Consider the following 24577-nt stretch of genomic DNA (forward strand, 5'->3'; position numbering starts at 1 on the left):
CAGCCTAACCTGACAATTAGAAGATACATCTGGGAGGTCAGAGTTCTATATTCAATCATTTGTTGAAGAACCAGCAACTTCTACCTCCCACATTGCTGCCCCCCAAATTAGGCTCACTCTCTAGCATGAAATTCATGACAAATTCCAATACAGCACCACTTGTTGATCTCCCTAAATCATGTAAGTGGAATCTTTGAGATCTATTATCAAATATAATTCATACTGCATTTTTATAGCAAGCCATCTGCATGTTCTGTTCTGGCAGAATCAGGTAATAAATTATATGCAGGACTAACACTTCTGTGATACCCCAAAATGACAGCATTTTGGGCATTTGGACATTTGGGACAACAATGGCCTATTTTGCAAGAAGATTCTGTTTCTGTGAACGTCGAGGTAGAAGATAGGCAAACATTCCTTCAGTCTTCCTTCCAGCAGTATTAATGAAATTTCAACTATTATGGCAAATTCAGTAAAAAACAAGCAGATAAAATATATTTTTTCTGTATTTCAATTTGTTTTTATCCTGTTTATTCAGTAGGGAGGTAGCAAAAATAAAATAAAACTGAATAAATAAGGCAGAAGCTACACGCATTGAGGTCGCAAGAGACACCAAGTTTAGTTAAATTTTCTTTAAGAAAATGTATTCATGCCAGTATTCTTCCCAGCCCCAGGCAAGAGCTCTCCTGATTTTAAAATGCTTAACTCAGTGAGCATGATAAAGACATTGCATCAAATTGGACTTCCTGTAAGTATAAATTTAACTGAAACTTGAAACAATGATCTTATTTTTGAGCAAATGCCACCAGAAAGAGACTCTCAGGGAAATTTGCATAGACAAAATTATTTCCTTGGCAGCTGTTGACTTCCTGACATCTTCCTTTCTGGCTCTTTCATATCTTCTTTCTGTTGGCTGTTTCTTACAGAATTTGTCATTCCTATTTCAGGCCCCTTTTCTTTCTTTTTTTCTACTATTACTACTTTTTTCTGCTTCTGCTACTAACTAAAGTTACTTTCTTTTCTTTCTTTAAAATCTTTCTTTTTATTTTAACTGTAAATTCTATTGATATTTGCTAGTCTTCAAAATCCTACTTCCTCCCTGCACAGGCTTAGATGGAGATTTTATTTCATGATAGTAAACTCAAGACTGCACATATGAACATAGAGACTCAGAAAATAAAAGGCAAATGCTTTTAATAATCCTGGCTTCCTAGTGTAGTCAACATATGGCCCAAAACTGTGAATCAATCTGCTCAGAGTCTGGATGTATTCTTAGCTTTAACTTAGTAAAGTGTTTTATATGAAGCTTCCACAGAACAGTTCTTTGCCCATTATTTTCAAAAGAACGGCTCTAGAGCGGTGCTAGGAGGCACAGTGTACTGGCAGAATAGCAACGTGAAAGACTTACGACTTCGGACTGACTATATTGGCCCATCATGGCAACTACTCAGTCTACAACAACATTTTCCATGCTTTGTATTTATTTTTATATCATTAATTTTCTGGAACTAAATCTCTAGCTCACATCTTCTTCATTTCAAACTTCATTTGGAACTTCTCTAAGTGGAAACTCAGTTAAAAAAAAGAGTAAGTTTACTTACTTACTCTTTACTTACTTACTTAAAAAGAGTAGGTTAAGTAAAACCTACACAAGGCCTTCAAATTTCAGTCCAAAGTAAATACATACTCAACGTTCTAATTCCCAAATGCTAGCTACTTAACTGCCTTTGTACATTTTATGCTGTTGACTTCATTCCTGTCTATAAAATGGAAATAATGATGTTTCCTCACTTGATAGTGCTACTGGTCTGGTGAACTTTTTTAACAATGAGTCTACATATATTGAAGCTATGTTAAGAGAAGGCATACAACTACTTATGAGAGAAAAAGAGAAAAAATATAAAGCAGTAAGAAAATCAGAATAGACAGACTAATTTGGAAGGGGAGACTCGTGCAGAAAAAAGGGGGATACCCACGATCCCTTTGACGTTATTAGGGTTGGGTCTTGGAAATGGCAAGACAACCTACACAGCTGAATTCTCCAGTTATACACCCTAGTGTAGCAATATCACGCACTGCTCCTGGGAAGCCCTTCTTCTTTCTCTCTCCATGCCATTTGGTGGTGTTTGTCAGCCAGCCACTGGAAAAAGCACAGAGGGAGTGCACCAGCTCATCTCACCTCCAGCCAGTGCAAGTCTGGCTCTATCACTTTAAATGGATTTTCATTTGTACAAAGGAAGAGGGGAACTAATCTGCAGCTCCCTTTGCACATGCGTATGTGGCTAACCATTACATAGCCTTCTACATGCAATTCTTCGATGTATGTAAAAGGAAACATGAAACAGAAGGATTCTTCCCCACTAGAATAAATTAAATCTATTCCCCTACTATACACTAGTGCTAATGCACTGCCATCTAGTGTACAAAATACACTATAACAAAGAAAAAAAGGTTTGCAATATGGCAGGTGAAATTCTGCCAGCTTCCATCAAATGCTTTTAATACCTATACATCTTATTTATAACATCTCTGCATACATTATTAGTTATTTTTCATTAAGAAAAGGCATAAAATCCGCTTGTCTTATGGGGACTCCTTGACTTGATAATTACAATATCTTCCACCAGATTATACTGCTACATGCGAGACAGTCTCATCAGAGCTTTTACTCCCTTAAACTTCATTTGGAGCAACTTTTTCTAAAACTTAAAAATAAAATTCTACATATTTAATGACAGGAATCTCTTTGTAGAAAAGCATTTTTTTCTTAGTTTCCACGTATTTTGTCTCACATTTCCAATTTTAAGTCTTCACTCTCTAACTTACGCTACATGCAAAGCATCAAAAGTTAACAAATGGACTGAAGGACCAAAAATCAGGCGCTCTTGAGTTTTGCCCCTGCATCTCTATTAGTTGAAGGCTCAGTCTTATCTTTCAAGAATATTCCTGTCCCTGTAGCCCTGACTTTCCTTTTTTGTGTTCTATACAACTATCTACAATCGTTCAGCAGACAAGCAAAGGAATCTACCTATTTTGCTGGGATTGACTCTGCAGGTGAAGTGGATTACACATAACATGAGCCAACAGAGAACACACATTATAATTTAAAAAATTTTGCAGAGTTATTACAAAGATCAATTATTATGTATAAACGTAAGTATTATTTATTGTTTCTACAATTTGTTGTAACCTCTGAATCCTGCTGTGGTAATTAAGTAATACTGTGGTCTACTTCTTTCCAGAACTTTAGCAACAAACTGTTATATATTATTTGGCTGGTGCAGCTATCCTGTATCATCCACATCAGAGCAAAATTTTATTTAGAACCAATGCTATATCAATGGCTCTGAAAGTTCATTTGGCAAGATTTTGTATCTTAATTAAAATATGGTCATTTTTTCTCCAATAACGCTGTAGAAGCACTGCTAATTTTGGAAACAAAAGAATAAAGAGAAAATAGATTTACATGACACTGAGTCTGCCTTTCTATCCAATGAGGACTGCAGCATCATAATCTTAAAAAAGAAACAGGCAGATAAAAATGTCTACTTAAAAATAAAATTCAAAAAAAAAAAAAATACAAAAAGCAGAATTACTTTAGCATAACTTTGTATATTTGATAACATAATTTTTATGTATTTGATGTAGGATTCACCACTGCATAAAATGGTTATTAAATCAATATTTATATTTGATAACTGTATATAGCCTGGATCTTTATTAAATCTTCAAAGAATTAAAAGGCCTCAAGAAGCTTTGAATCAAAATGCAATAAAGAGTGTTTAGTTTGTATGCAATAATTTAGGATTTTTTTTTTATTACAAATAATATTATAAAATGAATTATTTTAACATCCTAATAATGGCCAAGGATCACTGACATATTTGTTTAACTATTTAAGAATGTATGAAATAATGACAATTACATATGATACGACAAAAAAACACTGAATTGTATCAGTACAACTAAGACTGTTGCCAGCAGGTCGAGGGAGGTGATCCTGCCCCTCTACTCAGCCCTGGGGAGGCCTCATCTCGAGTACTGTGTCCAGTTCTGGGCTCCCCAGTCCAAGAGAGACATGGAGCTACTGGAGAGAGTCCAGCGTAGGGCTACGAAGATGATCAGAGGGCTGGAGCACCTGCCCTATGAGGAACGACTGTGAGAGCTGGGCCTCTTCAGCCTGGGGAAGAGAAGACTGAGGGGGGGATCTGATCAATGTGTACAAGTACCTGAAGGGAGGGTGTCAAGGGGACAGGGACAAACTCTTTTCAGTTGTCCCATGTGACAGGACAAGAGGCAACAGGCAGAAATTGAAGCACAGGAAGTTCTGCCTGACCATGAGGAGGAATTTCTTCCCTGTGAGAGTGACGGAGCACTGGAACAGGTTGCCCAGAGAGGCTGTGGAGTCTCCTTCTCTGGAGATCTTCAAGGCCCACCTGGATGCAGCCCTGTCTAACATGCTGTAGGTGACCCTGCTGAGCAGGGGGGTTGGACTAGATGATCTGCAGAGGTCCCTTCCAACCTTACTGATTCTGTGATTATAAATGTCAGAAAAGGGAGGTAAAGTATCTTGACAAGTATACATGGCATGACAATGACATAATCAGTAAAAATACTGATTAGTCTTTTCCTAAAGAACTTTATATATATGGCTCTCCAACTATTATAATATGGCTCAATCAGAATATTGAGCCATGATATCACAATTCAGTTAATGCCTTTATTTTATATATATATATCCACATATACACATACCCACCCATATATATCTATATGAAAAGACATTTACTGGTAGAAGATACAAAGGACAACAAAATTGATTACAGGTTTAATATATATGTGTGTGTGTATATACAGAGAGAGTATACGTGTGTACTTCTATATTTTATATATGTTAACAGTCTTCTTGCTTTGAAAAATATTTGGAAATACAATGCTGCTGCATTGCTGCTGAAGCTTCAATGATAGCCTTAGGAATGCTGAAAAGATAGCACTTATTTACCCTGAAAAGATAGCTGAAAACATTGAAGAATAGATAACTAGGCTCCTGATTCACATGATCATACCTGAACTTCAGGCTTTTAATTTAAAAATGTAGTAAGTATCTGGCCCTAAATGTTGCAAAAAAAGCTTGAAGCTTATGACATAGACATAACCAGAGTTATGACATCAATTAGAGTCTGGAAACGGGCCTGGAATAATAGCCTTAAAATAAGGAGCCTATCCTATGCAGATCACTGAGGTGCTAAATTCCATGATCCGCTGCTTCAAGGACACAACACCAACTGAGGAGGAAAGGAACAGGCTGGCCTTTCAACTTCCAGTAAGTGCTGGAAACCCTGTGGTTGCTGTTCCTTGGCAGAGTGTGCCCAGAGGAACCATCTCCACCACTCTCACAGAAGCAGAAGTACGGCCAAGCAAGAGGGGTTTGAACCCAGAGCCATATAGGCTCTATACCATATTCAACATGGACATAAAGGGACAGACTGGTAAACACCACCAAGATCTCCAAACCTACTCCAAGTGGATTTACATGAATAAAGATACCTCTGCCCATCTGCCCAATCCCACCATCACCACTAATGCCAATGGAAATATACACTATATCTTAGCATTTTATTGCAGATGCACTATGGAAAATATGGAGGATCTGTAGTTTTTAAACAAATCAATAAAAGGAAAAGAAGTTCTAATGCATCTTTTTTTCTCTTTTCATTTTATTAGTTTTTCATGGTGCTAAATCACAGGTGGCACAAAAGACCTTCCAGCAACTGGAATACAACTAAAATTACAACGTGACAAAGTCAAAATAGAGATTGCCCTCATGTGGTATATATTCTACAGTTAGCCATATGAGGTTTCTGACATTTTCCTATTAAACACCAGGTATCTGGAGAAATCTGCCAGGAGCAGGAATATCTTAACAGGAAGGTATGAATTAATGAGTCAGTACTTACAGATAAATTAATATAAAACCATGGCGACCACAAAAAAAAGTAGTTCAGCATTGTTCACATTTGCGTTATAATTTTAAGTTTTCTAAGCTACAAAAAAGCTGCTCACTGCATTTTCAGTTGCTGTGTAAATTGATTCAGGCTATGCCAGGTGAAAAAAATATAGCGGATGAAAAGCTCAAGCAAGAAAGTATCTGAAAGTCAACCCTGGAAAAAAAAAAGACAGAAAACAGGGAATATCCGAAAGAAATCCAAGGTATTCAGACACATTTATTTGCAGAACATATACAGAAGGACAATAAAAATGACTATATGATTAAATAGTAGTCCTTTGCTGAATTTTTATGAGAGGAACTAAAGAAAATGAACTCATGTCAGTAAGGAAAAGAATAAGGCAACCACCATTCAAAACTATTTAAAAGCCTGATAATCTATCCAAACACCCCCACTTTAGTTTGTCTTTCATCTCTTTTGACCAAGTCCTCAGTGTGAATATATTATGACAATATTTTTACAATTCATAATGATACTACAAAAGAGGTAGGATCAAAATAATCATCATCTGATGAGGAAAATGTTCTTCTTCTTATTTCCAACAATTACATGTAATTTTATATTAAATGTAGTATTAGGCATTTAGAGTGAAGTTTGTAGCAGTACATTACATCACAGCTACATGGGATCAGCTCCCATAGTCCTAACCAATAACAATTTTGAAAATGTTCTCAGAAACTTTCTTATCTGTGGCCTACCTGACATTCCATGGCTTTGAATTTGGAACAGAAAGACTGTAAGAAGAAACTTGCTCCTGGCACATTTGTTTCAATTCTGACTAGAAGAAGAACACATAAAACTAAGTAAATGTGAAGTTAGATTTTTGAAACTTGAGATCTTCAGAATAATCAAAATTCACATCTCTTTAGAGTCTACTTAATTTATCTGCCAACAGTTTACTCTTCCTTTCCCATGAACTGATTTCAAATAGCCAATGCCCAAAACTAAGTTAAATTACATCATACAACAGAATCACATGATAATTTAGGAGGTCTCTAGCGCAGCTCCCTGCTCAGGGCAGGCTCAGCTATGAGATCAGACCAGGTTGCTCTGGGCTTCATCCAGTCAGGTCTTGGAAACCTCCAAAGATGCCACAACCTGCACGGCCGTACTGTGCAAGCTGTTCCAACACTGGACTGCCCTAACGTTGCAAAGGTTTTTCCCTACATCAGGTTGAAACATGTGTAAGGGATTTGTAAATCTTTTAAGAGAGGAAGCTGAGAGTTTTATACAGTTACCATGTGCAATATTTAATAGGCTTTATTTATTGATCTGCAGTTGAATACCATGTACATTCTTGAACAGAAACGATGGCAACCCATTTTGAAATAGTAGTTTGAATTATTCTGCAACTTGTAATGCTACATTACTGCTTGATGAGTCAATAGGCTTTACCACTGTTGCCATCATACCGTAGTTTTGCTGTTACTAATTGATGCAATTGTCCATATTACAGACTTAGAGCTAATTACTACAAGAAATTAAGTGAACGTTGGTAAAAAGATCAAAATTCCTCTTGCTAAGCCTCTAATGTAACAACAAGATAAGGAAGAAGTGAAGTAAGCGCAGCTTCTTACCAGTCATGAAGATGGTAAGAAAAAAACATATTTCCAAACCAGCAGGCTATACTTAAATTCTTCTATCCCTACTGCATGCCTGGTACCTAAAGTATAGGTGGAAATTCTCAATGAACTTAGATGAATTTTCTGAAAATGTATTCAGGAATGTAAGCATTGATTTGGACCTTAATTTTAGATTCATATTGTTCTTAAATATGATTCCCCTGTTTCCATTTTTAAAAACTATTTTTGCTTGTAGCCTTGCTATTGACTAAAATAGGATAATACCAAGTCCAAAACCACGTATTAAAAATAGAGAAAAAAAGAAATCAATGCATCTTCTCGAACTTCAGAACAGTTTTACACTCTTTAAAAAGTGAAACTAAGAAAACCCTACAAGCTCCTACAAAGATTTTGTGTATCATAAGCATGACAATATAGATGGGTCTGTATACAGTCACATGTCTGCAATAATAAGAAGTTATTAATAAAACTTTTTTAAGTAGTTATAAAGGTAAATCAAAATTTCTTTTTTTTTTCTCCTTTGTATCTTGCAGTTAAAGTTGCCGCGGTCTCCGTGAGGCCAGGTGAGGTACGCACGTTCGGCAGGGATGCCCAACGCCAACACCAAGCTCTCTCCTGACTCCGCGTTGTTCCCCTCAAATCAGGAAAAGAGAACTTTATATTCCAAAGGGGACCAAAACAGGGACTTTCACAGATTGCACAGATCCTATTCATCGTATCTGCAGCAACTGAACTGAGGAAGGAAATGCTGCCAGAATTCAGTCACCAAGGACCTGATTATGTAGACGGCATTTAGCCTAATCTCTTCTGCAGTGAGTGCATTCCTTTTCCTGTAATTAAATGTGATCACAGGCGCAATTATTTAGGGGCATAATTCCACCAATTCAGACACCCAACTACTTCAATCACAGGTGAAAAAAGTTAAGTAATGAAAGGATATGAATGAAAATGTGAGTGTTATAATGACTAGGGGCTAGAGTGAGACAGCTAAAAATCACATGAATATGTAAAACAAGTACGTTATGCATTAAAAGTTCAAAAATTCCACCAGTACTAAAAATGCCACATACTGAATAACTGAAATAGTTTTGAAAACTATCTTCAACTTTAAAGAAAGGAATTATAGGATTACGTTGAAGCAAACGGATATTGCTATTTGTTATTCCAAATGCTTTCATGAGTGGTAACAAAGACAGATGGACTTTGCCCTATAATTCTGGGGAAGTAAAATTTAGAAATGTTATATTCAGTTATTACTTCCCCAAAGACATACTGCAAGCCTGAAGAAATTTCACAGAAAAAATAAAATGGTCAGAAATTGATGTTTACGAACTTTGACAACATTAAAAGAGGTAAATATGCATAGCCTTCTGAGGGATTGCTAACAGAAAGAGAAATTAAGCTCCACAAATACAGGAAAGTAAATATTCCAAGCAGGATTATGAATTGCAATAATTATTCTTAATTATATTCCTTATGTATTTTTGTTTACTGTTTTTTATTATGATAGTGCATAAGACATATATATCTATATATTTTGGCAGTTTTTGCTCTGAAGAACTGATACTTTAAACAGATAAGTCACCTAAAAAGGAAGACATGGTGTTTGACAAAGAAATACTGGCAACCAGACAGGACGGACACAATCTCAACAGAACTGGCTCACTATATCCTGCATCATAAATAATGGAATTATTGTTACTTGTTCTTTCCCTTGAAGTACCAGAAACTTCAGTAATATTGACCACACTTTTATAAAGCTGTATACCGTTTTTTTTAATATCCTTTATACTACCCTTCTGTATTCCTAAACAATGGAAAGAGATAAAAATATGTGCAAAGGCAAGTGTAGCCATACATCCACTCCGTTTCTGAACAACTAAAAAGCCACAGTAGGGATCAATAACAGAACAGTAACAGAGCTGTCTGAAAAGGACAGTTCTGAGAAGTGACTGGCTGTAAATGGGAGACAGTAAGAAAAAATGAAAAGAAAAGGTATTTATTAGCAAAAACTAGCAAAAATGTTGTTTAGTTTTAGTCTTTCCCCACTGTATTGTCTTCACATTACATAAACTAAATTGCTGGCACTCTGTTTTACCGACTTGTTTTATCTGCCTTCTAACCCTTTTGTAGTTGATTTTCATATTATTTTGTATTCATGAGTTTGAATAAGAATACAAGAACCTTGGATTAAGGACCAGAAGCATTAGAGAATAGTTCTACATATGCATAATAGATATTTATCGTTGCTCTGGAAATTTTGCAGGTATGATAGTTATTAACAGGGATTTGACTAACAGGCAGAAAAAATACCATCTGGTTTAAATAAACTGTTAGTAAGGGTCAAGTTATGGGAGTAATATTTTAATTTATGTATATAATCAAAATGCAGTATATGCAAATTTGTGACTTTAAAATTCTGGGTCTTAGTAAGACAAGTCATCTATAAAATACTTTTCTTTATATACAAATATTGACACTGTCTCCTTTATTATACAGAATCAAACATACATGCTGAATTAATAATACAAATACTTCATGGATATGAATTTTACAAGTTTCATGCTGCAGTTTTGCTTATCGATGGGTAAAGGAAGAAAAGAATAGGTAGATTTCTTCCTGGCTTTTAGATATTTAAAATATTAGAAATCTAAACATTTCAAAACCTTTAACTAAGTCCATGCTTTTTCACTGAAATACTAAATACATTTGAAAATGAAATCAACCATACCTGTCCTGTCGATAATGTACATTTATTTAGGTACAGGGCCAAGCAAATACCACTATCAGACTTCCATTCTGAGTATGTCTTGCGTCCAGCCACCTCAGAGCGGGGTAAAAAAAAAAGAGCTCACCCAAACATGCCTTCAGACCCTCAGGTTTTGAAGCAAAGGGGGAATTAAGGCAATTAGCTAAACAAAAGAGAGAAAAAATGCAAAACACAAGAGGAAGAAAGAAAGAAATATAGAAAAAAAAAGATGAAATACAACTAAACATCTCTGTGGGACAGAAAAATCTTGCATTTCTCCTACTTTTAATAGGTGATGTAATACTTGCTGAGCCTCCTTACGTTTTTTTTATAGACAGCTTGTCACCACTAAGTAGATAATGAAATCAAGACATGGAAAAGTGAATTCATCTTCCGCAGGAAAATTCCTTCCCCTCAGTAAGTTCTTTTATGTTGGTAAATTGTTTATTCATGGGGTAGGATAAGAATACCTTACACCTGACCATTAAAAATCATACTGAGGAGTAATATGACACGTATTTGCTTTAACTCTTTCTTCTTTTAAACTGCAACTATCATATAAAAAGATGCAGACATTTTATTAGTAATATAACGTAAAATTGGATAAAGAAGGGGGTTTGCTAACTTTACTGGGTAAAAAAAAAGTTTAGATTATAAGTAATGGTGCCAACTTGTAGATATATGAATACTACTAACCACATATGTACACATTTTACACTTACCATGCATACAGGCATGCATGAATTAGAATTTGGATATTACTCTCCTATTATTTAACAGAAGAGCTTCACAGATATCTGAGAAATATATAAAACATTAACTAGTAAAGGTCTTTGGAAGGAAAGTACACTTTTGTGATAACTCAGAAGGTGCCATGCGGTTAATGAAATGATATCTTCCATATACTACACATAGTTGTAATCCTTACAAGAACTTATAACCATTTCTGTTTAATAAAATATGAAAAACTTTCACCAGTAACTTAAGCTGTAGCAGTTTGTTTACAACAAAATGCAAGTCCCTGAGCATCAATTCATCTCTCTTTGGGAATATTTGTTAATACTACTAAAGAGTAAAAAACAAAGAGGATGAAAAAGATAAAAATGCACCTGAAGATTACCGTTGTTTGCTTATATAAATATATATATATATAAACCTCTCTAATTTCACTCCTGAATCATAAATGCCATGTAAAGAGAACATCTCTGTATGTATTATGTCTAATAGGACTGAACCTATGCTGTGCAAACATGGAATTTTTAATTTCTTTGACAAAAATTCATGAAAGGTCTTGATTTCTCTCTTCACTTGCTCAACCCTCTCCTTCTCCCCTAAAACTGATGTTCAATATATCTACTTTGATGTATTAGTTATTCTTCTGGTATGTACCTGCATTTGTGATCGAACTGTCTGCTCTGGATTGAGTTTACAGTATTTTTAAAGACTGTGTTGCAGTATTCCTTTCAAAAGGAAGTTTTATTAATGTGTTTTATAATCCATTACAGTTTCCTTTATTCACTAAGTACATGTCATTTGGAGCAAAACAGGTCAGGCACGGGGCAGGCGGCGGGGAGCGCTAGGAAGGTGCTGCAAACCCGAGGCGCGCTCAGCCCCGAGGCAGCGGCACTGCCCCGGAGGCACCGGCTCCCATCTGCGCCTCCTTTGCTCAGAGCCCCTACCACAGGGTCTGGGCACACGGGGAACAACGAGAAAGGGAATAACTGAATTTTGACCCAGTTACTCTCAGCTGCAAAATGCTGATGAAGGACCCGTTGCTCTGCCTATCACTGAGAAGAGTCCTGAGGCTCCTTACGGCCAGGCAGACCTCTACGGAGCAAAGAATGAGTAAAAGTGAAGCGCCCAAATTTTGAATCTTGTTTTGAGCACACTTTGAGCAAGACAGTACTAAGATAGTACTGGAATTACTACTGTAATTGCATAAATAAGAAATCATATTTGCAAAAACATTTTTAAAGCGTTGTATTAATCTCTTTGCTAGAAATATGGAACTCTCATTAACATCACTGTGACACATTTTACGCGCGGTAAAGTTCTGAAAATATTTAGAGATGTGGTTATATGAATATAGTGATACCTAGCAGTAAGATGTACTCTTTCATTCAAATGTCTTCTGAGACTTAATTTGTCAAAATGTGACATAATTTTTGTTGCTACATTCTGATAAACACAACTGTAGATAGCATGGCATTAATTTCTATAAATGCTATGAAAACTGCAAATCATCACTGCTTGCCTCCTGCCAGGCATATGTGTACCAGAAACAATTATGAAAACGAATACTCATGTAATTTTAATTTCACTTTTATGTGAAAGACTAGCCCAAGACTATTTGCTGATTCAGTCCCAATGAAGGTTTGCATTGCAGCTGTTAATGGGACTTTAGAGTCAATTTCAAAATCAGAGAATAATCCTGAACACTTATGAGAGACAAAAGCTAAATGTGCAAGGGCCAGATTTGCTTAATTTAGAAAAAGAAAAAAAAGTCAAGTCTACAAAGTATTTGTAAAGCAAAGTATTTAAACTATGCTAAGAATGGTAATTTCAGTTTAGGCATAGAGCTTCCCCCCCCTCCCCCAACATTTACTCAATATATGAATTTCAACTAGATTATAAACGATTATCTCTTCTCAAAATGAATACACAGCTTTATCAAGTTGGAGTAAATGACTTCCCCAGGAAATCCACCACAAAGCATTTCATTTGCTAAAACAAAATTAAATTTCCCTAATAATTTTGTACGGATTTTCCACTAGAATTGGCTTAGTTTATAGAAGAACGTGATTTTGGAGTGCCATTAGTATTCCTGCTGCTTTAAGAGACAAAGCCTTCGTCATCAGAAATGAAATAAAGTCATCCTCAGACACAAACTGATCCAGCTCTGCTTGCATGGTTAGGATATTATCTGGCAGAGTGACTCCAGCTTTTTTCAACAATTATACCAAGCCAAACAGCAACCAACCCACCCGTCTGCAATGTGGTAAAGCTCTCTCGACACGATCGTGACCAGTTTGACTTTGCAGACTTCTGGCAGGACTCTGGCAGTGAAGTAATCCAAAACTGGCGGTAGGAAAGGAGGGGGGTCCAGAGCATGGCCATGCGATTCACTTCTCTTACAGTAACAGCCAGGATCTACGATCAGATCTGCCTAGTTGCTGGGGCAACACAGAGCAATACTAAGCTGGCAGGGAGCTCTACCAGGCACCACACTGGCTTTGAGCAGTTCAGGAGTAAAAAGGCTGCATACGTGCTTATATATATTTCCTATTTTCTCCATTTAGATATTTGACTCAGCAAAGATACAGCCCTTCACTTGAGAAGTTGTCAAAATACAACTGATTACTTCTAGTCGCTTTGCTCAGGCCATGCTAGCGTTGAGCTTGTTCAGGGAGAGGGCTTTTCTTTTTTACCACTTTAGTTTTTCCTCGTGCCCCTGTCATTTTGATATCTCTGAGAGCTGCCTGAGCAGTTTGACTTTTTCTGCCTCTGGGAACCTCTGCTTAAACATGGAACTGTGTCAGAAAGAGGATGTGTGTGCGCTGATGAGCTCCCCCTTGGTGTAATGCTCAGTAAACTTCTGTTCATCACGCAAATTCTCAACGCAGTACACTTAATTTGGTATTTGCTGCAAAGCAGAAAATCAGCAGTGAGATATTAGCCATATTGCACTGAGAAAACAAATACATTGTGAAAGATCATTTATCATTAGAAACTTTAGTTTTAATTTTAAATCTTGTGGCTGGAACAGTACTGTGAGAAAAATTGCTTTGTTCACATAAATTCTGTACTTGAGCATTAGGTAACTAGAAGTTCACACTGACAATAAAATAAAATACAATTTTCTCATCCCACTGTGGAAAAATAAAAATTTCCCAGCAAGGACTGTCATAAATCCTTGAAAATACAGAAGTGATCCAACACCAGGAAGCAGTTTTCCTGCAAAATGATGCTACCGATCCAGCAAAGCCAGCTTCTCCAACACTGTAACTTTGCTCCCAAGTCATTCACATGAAGTACAAGTCTGTAGTAGTATCAAAATCAGTATGTTCCTGATTTCCAGTATCAAAAGTAAACACTGTTGCATCTAGGTGCATATTGCTAGTACTGATCCTGGTTTCTAATATCCAGTAACATCCAGTTTTCTAAGTTGATCTGTAACTTTATTTTTAAAATATTGTACAACACTTCCACTCCTTACCTCCAAACATTAAAGTATCTCTACAGTGCTTAAAAAAATAACTTTATTGCAAGAAGTGCAAAAACTAGATGTAACGTTTAAAAAGTAATCATAGTCAGATCAGACTTACTGCGTCTTACTTATTTCCATAGTTTCTTATAGAATAGTTTTCATGGCAGCAGTGTCTGTGCACTTCCTGTAGAACAGCTCAGATTGTTTGCATTTTTTCTTTATTAATGTTATTAAAATGCTGATTTTGTTTTTTTTTTTTATTCTCACTTTTTTTGAAATCAACATCTTAAATCAAGTTCTTTGGTTGAAATGATGAGTAGAATTGATGTCTTTGAATAGTGATTTCTATAATCTATATTATTTTACTTTATGTCAAATAGCTGTATAAGAAAAATATTCCCATATTAGCAATTTATGACTGTACACTTTGATTCATCCCTTTACATTCAATTATATTTATTTTAGAGGAATGACAAGATAAAGAATAGGCTATTATTTATTTATTTGTATCTATGTTAGAGTTGAACTGGAATCATAAGACAGGATATTCTAAAGCTGTCTTGTGTTTATTTTCCAAACTTGTCAGGACTAATAAACATGACTACCTACAGAATCACTCTTTTAAGGGGCTTTGCACAACAGTCCTACCAGAAACATTCCTACATTCCAATACTGTCAGAAATTTAAAGCTTTTCTATATTGTGCTTGTGGTAGAGGCAGACATCAAGGGTTAAATTACTACCACCAGAAGCTCATACTCTAGTATCTGAGCATATGACCCAGGCTCCAAGTGAAGTGTCAAACTACTCCTGGAGCAACAGCCTTTCTTTACTTTTACTTCTATTTTAGTCCCCTTTCTTTTCTCATTCTAGTGATACCTTTTTTAAAAAAAAAGTCAATAAATAAATTAAAAAATACAACAACTTAGTCTTCATAGACACCCCTAGTAGCAAAAATATCACGATATATAAAAAATATAACAATGCAGAGCAGTTCGGAATTAAATGTCACAGAAACCTGCACAGGATGGCTCTCGTACCACCGCCCTGCAGCCTCCGAACAGCAGCCCAGCTCTGTTGCAACATCTGCTGACCGACCATTCCCTTGCTATCCCTCTGGGATGTTGAACTGCATTTGGCACTTATAGGGCAACTAACATCTCACAGCATTTTACCTACACGTTTTCCCCGTTTCACATGTCACTTTCTGCTTTCTTCTTAAAATGAAACATTTTTTTAAACAGAACACTGTATTATTTCCTACTTGCTATTTCCTACATTGCTTCCCACTGCTTATTCCCCACTGATTATAAAATTGTTATCAGTTGTTTGTGATGATTTCCACAGCAACCAATATAATCTCACAGAGTGCTATGAGTTTGGGTGGAAAAAAAACACCATAAACTCCTGCAAAAGTTACCTGTTACAAACAAAAAAAAAGAGACAAGAAAACAGAAAATGGTATATGTGAAATAAAGATGTCAAAACAGAATACATGAGACAGTTTTTTTCATGGAATATTACTGCATTCTTCTTACAATAAACATGCCAGTTCAGAACAGAAAGCTTCCAGCTGAGCATCATGCTCTCAACATCCGTAACTCAGATTGCGTAGCAGATGTTAAATGTGAAACCCATTAAGACCAATTAGATTCTACAGAAGAAAAAAACAGTAATAGCGTGCACAGGCAATCCTGTATTATACAGCACTACTGAGAGACACAGTAAACCACAAAAGACAGAAGAGCTTAAAAGTACAATTTTTACCCTTTCCTCAGGAAGGCCAGCTAACTGGTCTGTTGAGCTGTATGCTCAGGAAGCAAGGAGGGACTCTGGCCTCCTCTTTCCATCTAGAAGCTGCTTTTGTGAGACAGTGATACGGCCATCCTCTACCGCACACCATAAGGTGGTCCTGTATGGCAGCTTGAAATGGTAATGCAGCAAAAGAGTTGGAGCCTCTTTCCCAAACTGCATGTGCATTTACTGTTGCATTAACTGAACCAAGTCACCCTGACACACGCTAAGGTGAGAGGCTTGGTAGCTCAGACATCTCTGTTAGCATTCAGACTCCACGTGAGTGTGGCCTGGAGCCAACATATCAGGAAAAAGAAAAAAAAATGTAGCATGCTCTAGTAGAGCCTTTTCGATACCAACATAAAGAGTTATTCTTTTTATCAACTATTAACCAACAGGATTTGTAATAGTTACATAGAGCAGATCTGTCAAGCAGTTTCCAGTGCTAAGCCATGTATGCAAGTTAAATTCTGGCCATGTAGTAATTGTGTAGATAAATGAAGCAGTCATTGCATATTAGATAGCTGACACACCACTAGGGGCAAAGAACTTAATTTTTTTAGGAATTATGCATACTAAAAAGGGAATGTCTGTCTCTATACTTGTCAGGACACGTTGCCAAAGGTTGAGGTATTATTTCCTGGTATGCAGTATCAAACAACCTCTGGTTCTTGAATCAGAATTAGTCTGCAACAACTAATCCATCTCTGGATATTAAGCAATTTATAAATTAAATAGATGCATACGTAGTATCCAAGATGAATGTGATCTGTAGCAGCATTAAAAAAAAATAAGAAATTCCCCAAATTCCCATAAAAAAAGTAGTAGACGTTCATTATACCTAGCAAAGTTAGGGATGTATTAGAAAGAGACTTGAAAACTATTTTGCAAAATATAGATTAAAGACCACCTTTAGCCTTCAAACATTTTTCAGCAGCTTTCAATGAGAAACTCATTCAGCTGCTCATGACCTAAGGAAATGGGTGAAACATATATATTAAGATATGTTGTCCACATATCTTAATGTGTTGTCCACAAGTTCTCAGAAGCAATGCTCAAAAAGAAGCCTGTATGCCTGCTACATAACGACAGACCAACAACTAACAGTTTCTTGCTAAGGATGTTCATTCTGTGAATAAAAAAATGTAAATGCAACCATGGAGGGTTTTTACAGTGTAACAGAGAATTAGGTAGGTTTCTTGTTGGCTGACACCAATTAATTATCAAGTACCAATAAAACCACAATAGCCCCCACAAAATTTTTTGTCGTGATATTTCTGCCTGTAGGACACAGGGCTGTGTTGAACATTATATATAAGAGCTCTGGAAATCAGACACCTCCTAACAGATACTGCCTTATCTCCAGGGTTCCCAGGGACATGTCACTGTGGAACAACTTGAGGAGCACCTGCTCTTCTCTTTGGGTATCAAGCTCTGTCAAGGGGTGAAGAAAGGAATAGAGTCCTGCCAAATGCTGTTGGAAAGTCTAGAGCCAGTTAACCTGACTAGTCTTCTCCTGGTACAGGGCACTAAGGCAGGCTTCCAAGGTTAGCTGTCCCGCTGATGGATTCTTGTGCTTCTGCACAAGCAAAGCTACACCAAGTCCAGGACATTTAATAAGAAACTATTATTTTAGCAAAGGTCTGCATCAATTTGACATTTAGTCAATTAAAAAGAAATAGACTAAAGCATTATTTCAGGCATTGCCTTTGTTTCTCTTCCTGTTTTGGTGATTTTGTAAGTTTTCTCTCTGTGTTGCTATTATTCCAGGAAAAAAGGCATCTAATTATACAAAAAAGTAAGAAATTACATCAAATAAAAAGTTGTCAAATGTGTAGCTAAGCAAACAAAATTAGAATATGCTTCTTTTTTTTCAACCTACTTCTAGCTGAGCCCTCTTTTGTACTTGTAAGTAAAAATAACAAAAATATCTGGTAAAAATATAAGTTTTCAGCTAACTGTATAAAATTAAGTAATTATCTGTTTTACTTTCCATATCATAGCAGGCTGGAAGACTAAAATTAAAACAAAAATCATGGTGTCCAATATCCACTTCATCGCTGGCGTAATTCCACATAGACCAGTGATATTACACCAGAGATGACTTTGGAACATTGATCTGAATTATAGCACTGTTCTACAGAACAACCTGATCATGATACCCAAAAAAAAAAAAAAAAAAATCAAATCAAATCAAACCTTATGAGTACCACAAATGCACAATATTATGCACCTAAAAATCTGTTTCTGTAAAACCAGAATAAGCTATTTCACATACTCCTTGATAATAAGGGGCTTCTACTATTTTGGAAATCAGTAAGTCCATTTTTCGCAGAAAGGGCAATTAAATAATTATGTAAAACACTTGATAAAGTCCATCTAGAAAAGTGAAACGCTCTCCTATATCTTAGTTTTTACATTTCTTAATTAAATATGACATGCTTGACAGGCTTTGCAGTTAATCTTTCAAGAACTGTTTTATTACAGTTTTGACGATTGTATCAAAATCCGCAAGTCTGTTCAGCAAAAGGGTGTTCACCACCTTCCTAACATACTGCAGTCTAAGCTGTTCAGTTAATTTCTCCCCTGAATAGAGCTGTTCTCATCTCCTTCCTCTGTCAAGTACTGTGCCTAGATACGGTTCCGAACACAAAGCAGGTTGCCTCTGTCTAACCCCGGGGCTGGCGAAGCTGGAGGCTGCATCTCCCCCCGCACGCCGGGGGCAGGGGGATGTTTCACAAAACCATCCCTCCCGCGCGCAGGTAACGCAAGAGCGCCCGAGCGCAGCAGCGCCGGGAGATGCACAGCAAACGCCGGTCTCTTCCACAGGCTCACCCAACTCTGCTCGCGCTTCGCCGAGATAAAAGGCTACCTGCGTCTTTTTTAAGGACGGATCTCTGCTAAGGGCTGCTGTTTTCACCCAGCTGCAGTTTTACTAGTCCAAACCCACCCTCTGGCCCAGGTCCTACAGAGCGGGGTACTTCTGTGAGACTGAACCGCGACCTTCGGCATCGCTTGATTTTCCTGTATGCGAGGGACCTGAAACCTTTAAGGCTACGCACAGCCCGCTGGCAGAGTCACTTAAGAGCTGTATACACGAGGGGGTGTAGGGGGGTCCCGCCTGGGCCGTGCTCCCTCCGCCGCTAACGGGGACGGAAGGAAATGTGCCGAGAAAACATTAAAGCCCTTCCTCGCTCCCGGCTGCGCGCTGCCATCTCGGCAGAGCCGCGCTCGGGCGGAGCGGCGCGGCGCGGCGCGACCTCCCTCGGCTGCAGCCCGCGGGGCCGGGGCTGCCCCCGCCGCAGCACCGGCGGCAGCAGCCCCCCGGCCCCTAGGCCGGGGGGGCAGGTGCTGGGAGGGGAAGGGGGCCGCTCCCCTGCCGCACTTCGGACCGCCCCCCCCCCACACCTCCCGAAAAAGCACAAAATAAAATAGTTGTTGGGTGACAGCAACAATTTCTCTGGAGCTACGCGGTGGTCTGGCCCGGGGGGCTGCAGATCGGTTTTTAGCTTAACGCCCCCTCCCCCCGGGGGTGGTCCCGGGCCTGCCCCGCCGCCGGGGTGAGGGGGGGCGCGGGGCAGCACTTACTGAAGAAGATGTACTCGGTGTAGCTGCTCCAGATCTTGTCCTCCCGGTACTGGTTGATGAAGGCGGCGGTGCCGGTGGAGTTGCAGGCCACCATGTGGAAGCCCGCCTCGGAGAGCCGGTCGAAGGCTTGCTCCAGGTAGGTGAATTTGAGGTAGAAGCGGGAGGTGTATTTCTCGGGGGGGCGGTCGGGGTCGCGGCTCTCGTTGAGCGTCTCTCCGAAGACCTCCTTGGCCAGGGCGATCCTGCCGCACACCATGATGCGGGCGACGCGGCGGAACTTGGCGTCCGCCTGGTTGTCCCGCACCGTGGTGTAGGAGCCGCGGTAGCCCACGGTGAGGAAGCCCGAGCGCTTGTCCAGCGCCGCCCCCGCCGCCGCCCGCTGCAGCCGGTCGCTGCTGCCCTGCGAGTTGCTGTCCTCCAGGTCGCTCTGGCAGCCCTCGTCGTTGAGCGAGCTTTGCTTGGTGACCTTGGGCGACAGCAGCTTGACCAGGTCGCCCAGCTGGAAGTACTCGGCCTCCCGCAGGAGCCGCTCCTTCTCCGGGAAGTGCTCGGGCAGCGCCAGCTGCTTGTCCCGCAGGTAATCCAGCACGTACCTGAAGAGGAAGCCGTCGCGGTCGATGAAGAAGCGCGCCCGGCTGTCCCTGGGCAGCTGCCGGGCGGCGGCCGGGCCGCCCCGGCACGGCGAGAACATGGTGGCCAGCGTGCTGTCCGGGACGCTGAGCAGCGTGGAGTGCCTCGTCACGTACACCTGGCCCCCCACGTTCAGCTCCACCACCTCGGGGAACGGCGAGCCCGACGGCGCCGACACCATGTCGCTGATGGGCAGGATGCTGCCGCCCGCCTCCTTCAAAGCCATGGCTGCGAGCGGGCGGCCGCGAAGGAGGGTCTCCCTCCTAAAAAAGGCGGCCTCCCTCCCTCCCCCCCCTCCACCCACCCCTCTCCTCCTCCTTCCCCGCCGCCCGGCGCGCCCGGAAGCGCCTGGACGGAGCCGCCGCTCCCGCCGCCCTCCGGCTCGGCTCGGCTCGGCGGCGGGGCGGGACGGGGCGCGACGGGACGGCCCCGGGCCGGGCCGGGCCGGGCGGCGGGGCGCGGCGCGGCAGCCCCCGAGCGCCCCCTCCCTGCCCGGCCGACGGCGCGGCGGCGGCGGGGGCCGCGGTGGCCTCGGGGCCGCGGACGGGGGGGGCCGCGCCGCCTCCTGGCCAAGCGCTGCCGCTCTGCCCCCGCCGCGGCTCCTCCCCTCCGCCGCGGGTGGGTGGCTTTCTGTGTCGGTTTGCACCCCCCCCCAAAAAAAAAAAAAAAAAAAAAATCTCCCAGCCGCCCCCAAATCCCTCTGCCTCCCTTACGCTGTCGCGGCGGGCGGCGTTTGCAGAGTTTTACGGCGGGAAGGAGGGTAGTCGGGCAAAAAGTAGCATCCAGCAGGATGCGTGTGACAGCATTTTTCACCGTCGGCACTGCCCCGGCATGTCTTTCCCAAAAGGAAAGGGGAAGGAATTTAACCGGGGGCATGAAAGAAACCGGTGTTCAGCCGGCCTGGCGGTGCAAATCTAGCAGGCCTCGCGGGGCGCAAACGTCCTGCTGCCTCGCTGGGGCACATCCCGCCGGGGTCCTGATTCTCGACGCACCACAGCACAGGCTTAATGTGCTCTCCAGCTCGGCTGTGCAATCCGGGTGATTCAGAGCGGAGAAGAAAGTCAGCTGCTGTTAGGGTCCAGATGCCAAACACAGATTTCAATTTGGTACACGTTGCCATCTGGATTGTTGGCACTGTAACAACTAAATTTGTTTTAAACAGTAGACTTTTAAAATTGTTATTTATTTACTTTTTAGTGGGAGCCAAACTCACCTGCATCCAGGTTTCTGATGCATGTACTATCAATCTGTCTTGCTGAAATATAAATTTGAGCACAGATTTGTGCCTATGAATTGAAAGAGATACATACTCCTGCTCATAGAAGCTTAGGCCTAAAACTGGTTGGATTTCTCTGACTACTAGTGCCAGATGTAAGCGTCACTCTGCTGTGCTGCACAGTTCATGGATGGAAACACTTTAGATTTGTTTTTTATTATCCCTTAAAAATTAAGTATGCAAGCCTTAATTGTGCCAAGGAGGCAACTTGTTCTTCATTTAAAGTGACCATTTCAGGTCCGGGTATAAATGACATCAGTTCACAATTGCAATACTGTTGGCATTTTTTACCTCCTCACTAGTGTGTGGGGATCAAGAAGAGTGGGTTTCCTTCATGAGCATTAGACATCCAAAGCTTAGTCATGTTCTTTAAATTACTTTTTATTCTTAATGCAGAAACAGACATCTCTACAGCACTTCATCCCACCAATCTTCGAGACCTCTTTCAAGATGAGATGAACCAAGGTAGTACCTTTGTCTCTCCATCAGCTATGTTTAGGGAGAACTCCTATCTTTTACATGCCTAAAGGCTAGGTGTGGTGATTCCCTCCCTCCCCCTCCATCCACTCCATGTAGAAGCATTGGAAAAACTTGAGTGAAGACTTATAGATCGGTTATATTCCAAACACAAGAAATATGTGGGAGTAAAGGTTTTGTAACAGAGTGCAAAAGCAGCTGAAAATATTTCTGCAGTGCCTGACTTCTTGACCACTTACTGGAGTATGAAAACTGATGAAACAGGGATGATTGCAAGAAACTAAGCAAAATTCTTTCTCTTTCCATGGTTATTTTGTTTGACATGCTTTTGGAAGTCAGAAAAATCACCATTCAAAGTGCTGGGCATCAAGAAAGCGAGGTGTCATTGTTTATTGAATATTTTTTCATATATTTCTTAAGGCTTAAATCCTTAAGGTATGAGAAAAGATGGTTTTCATTGTCTTGGTCTTTCCTGTAGGTGATTTTTTTTCCCCTGAGAATTCAGTTGAAACATTTTTGCTGATTTCTAGAACAGGTTTCACATCCACCCTCTTCTGTGTAATACGGAGTAGATAGTTGGTCCATGTCTAAGACAACTCAGGCCAGAACAGCACGTGGCTGTGACCCTGCAGCACTGCAGTGATGGGTGGTGCTCAGCTGCTACAGCACTCATCCTTCTCCCTGCCCCTGCAGACTGCAGACCTATTTGTGCCAAGTACAGTGCCATTAGCAAGGAAAGAATTGCATTTCTTTCTCATCTCCGAAAACAAATGGCTTCTGCCATTTGTTAAACTTACTCTCTAGTAACTTGTAAGGATATGTAACATGAAAAACATTAGAGTGGGACCATTACCACACAGGATGACCCAAGTTTGGCAGGTTGCATGGAAGTCATGTATAAAATAAGTGTTATCATATAACTCAGGGAAAGAGGAAATTTTGTCTCTGGATTATCCAGGAAAGAAGGGAGAATCAATGCTTTGTTCTTGGCTCATCAGCCATGGCCTGAAGCACTTGAAAAATCCTTATACCTAATGCTTGCAGTTGCTCCTGTATTGAACTCATCTGTGCTGCTCATTATTTGGTCAACTCAAGGTTTCCTCTGTGAATAAGCACACAGTAGGCCCAGCGATGTCTCTATCTGAGTCAATGACCAAAGCTTATATAAATCCCAAGGGTAATTTTTTTTCATGAGAATAGGACAGAAAGAACGTATTTGTGCTCTGCGGAGTAAGAAGCATCTTGGCTTGCAGATGTGTGGCAGAGCAGGGCCCCATAGGGCCATTTGACTGACATCTGATGCCAGTTCAACAAAAACAACTAAACATATAAGTACATAAGTAAATATTCTTATGCTTTGAATATGCAAGGATGTCTGTATGATGTTTAAAGTAGAGAAAAAAAAATAAATGTCAATTTGCCATGATATTTCCTTATTCTTGGGAGTGTTTTATGGCAGGGCTCAAGACCTCATGTAAGGATTTCTTTGAAAGATTCCCTAGCCCTGGCCTTAGGAAAAATGCACCAGTGCAAGCAGCAGGCAGCGGCAACACCCCATCAGGAACCAGGCGGACAGGAGGGACAGGCAGGCCATGCTGAAAAAACTTCTTTTCACTCTAATCGTTCCTGCCCTGGAGTTATTCAGGGTGCTGGCCTGACGGAGGCTGTATAATCTCGACCTGAGAGGATCATGTCGAGGGAGGGCAAAATGACAGAAAGGAGGATGGGAAAGCCCAGATCATCCTTACGACAAACACAGAGATTAAAGTGTGTATTTAATGCTACTCAGACTGTCCAGTTTTGAAATGGAAATTCATGTATCGGGAACAAGTAAGTTTACTGGGCTTATTGTTCAGTCTAGTTTTGAACTGAAACCCCCCTGAAAAGGTAGCATTTTCACATTTTTAAAATGTTGCAGTAATCTCTACTGCATAATTGTATTTGAGTAAACACAATTAAGTAAACACTTAGGGTTCTTGAAGAGAGGGATGGAGGTGAGTTTCCTTCACAAAAATGACCTGTTCCCAAACTTAGGACAACTATTTTAAAGTTATACTTTAACATAAAAATGAAAATATGTTCACTGTTTCAATCCAAGGTGGTTCCTGCCACTACGTTCTTATTTTTAGCATAGTTAAATAACATAAAACAAAGGCTACCCAACCAATTTTCAAGTTAAATTGTAAAATATATCTTATTCCCCTCCTGAAAATGAACAACAAAGCAGAGGAAAACTTATAGAAGAGCAAACACTGAAATTGGACAC

At 40.0% G+C, this 24577-nt stretch overlaps 1 protein-coding gene across 1 annotated transcript in view; it reads right to left on the reverse strand.

The window, feature by feature from the left end:
• Positions 1-20784, reverse strand: part of KCTD8 (potassium channel tetramerization domain containing 8) — a 97115-nt gene extending 76331 nt beyond the window's left edge. The window contains exon 1 of the mRNA XM_062574609.1: positions 19929-20784. Coding sequence (XP_062430593.1) covers positions 19929-20784 — 856 coding nt within the window. The remainder of the gene's footprint in view (positions 1-19928) is intronic.
• Positions 20785-24577: the final 3793 nt, after the last annotated feature.

This window comes from Rhea pennata, chromosome 4, assembly GCF_028389875.1.
Source record: "Rhea pennata isolate bPtePen1 chromosome 4, bPtePen1.pri, whole genome shotgun sequence".
Lineage (NCBI taxonomy): Eukaryota > Metazoa > Chordata > Aves > Rheiformes > Rheidae > Rhea > Rhea pennata.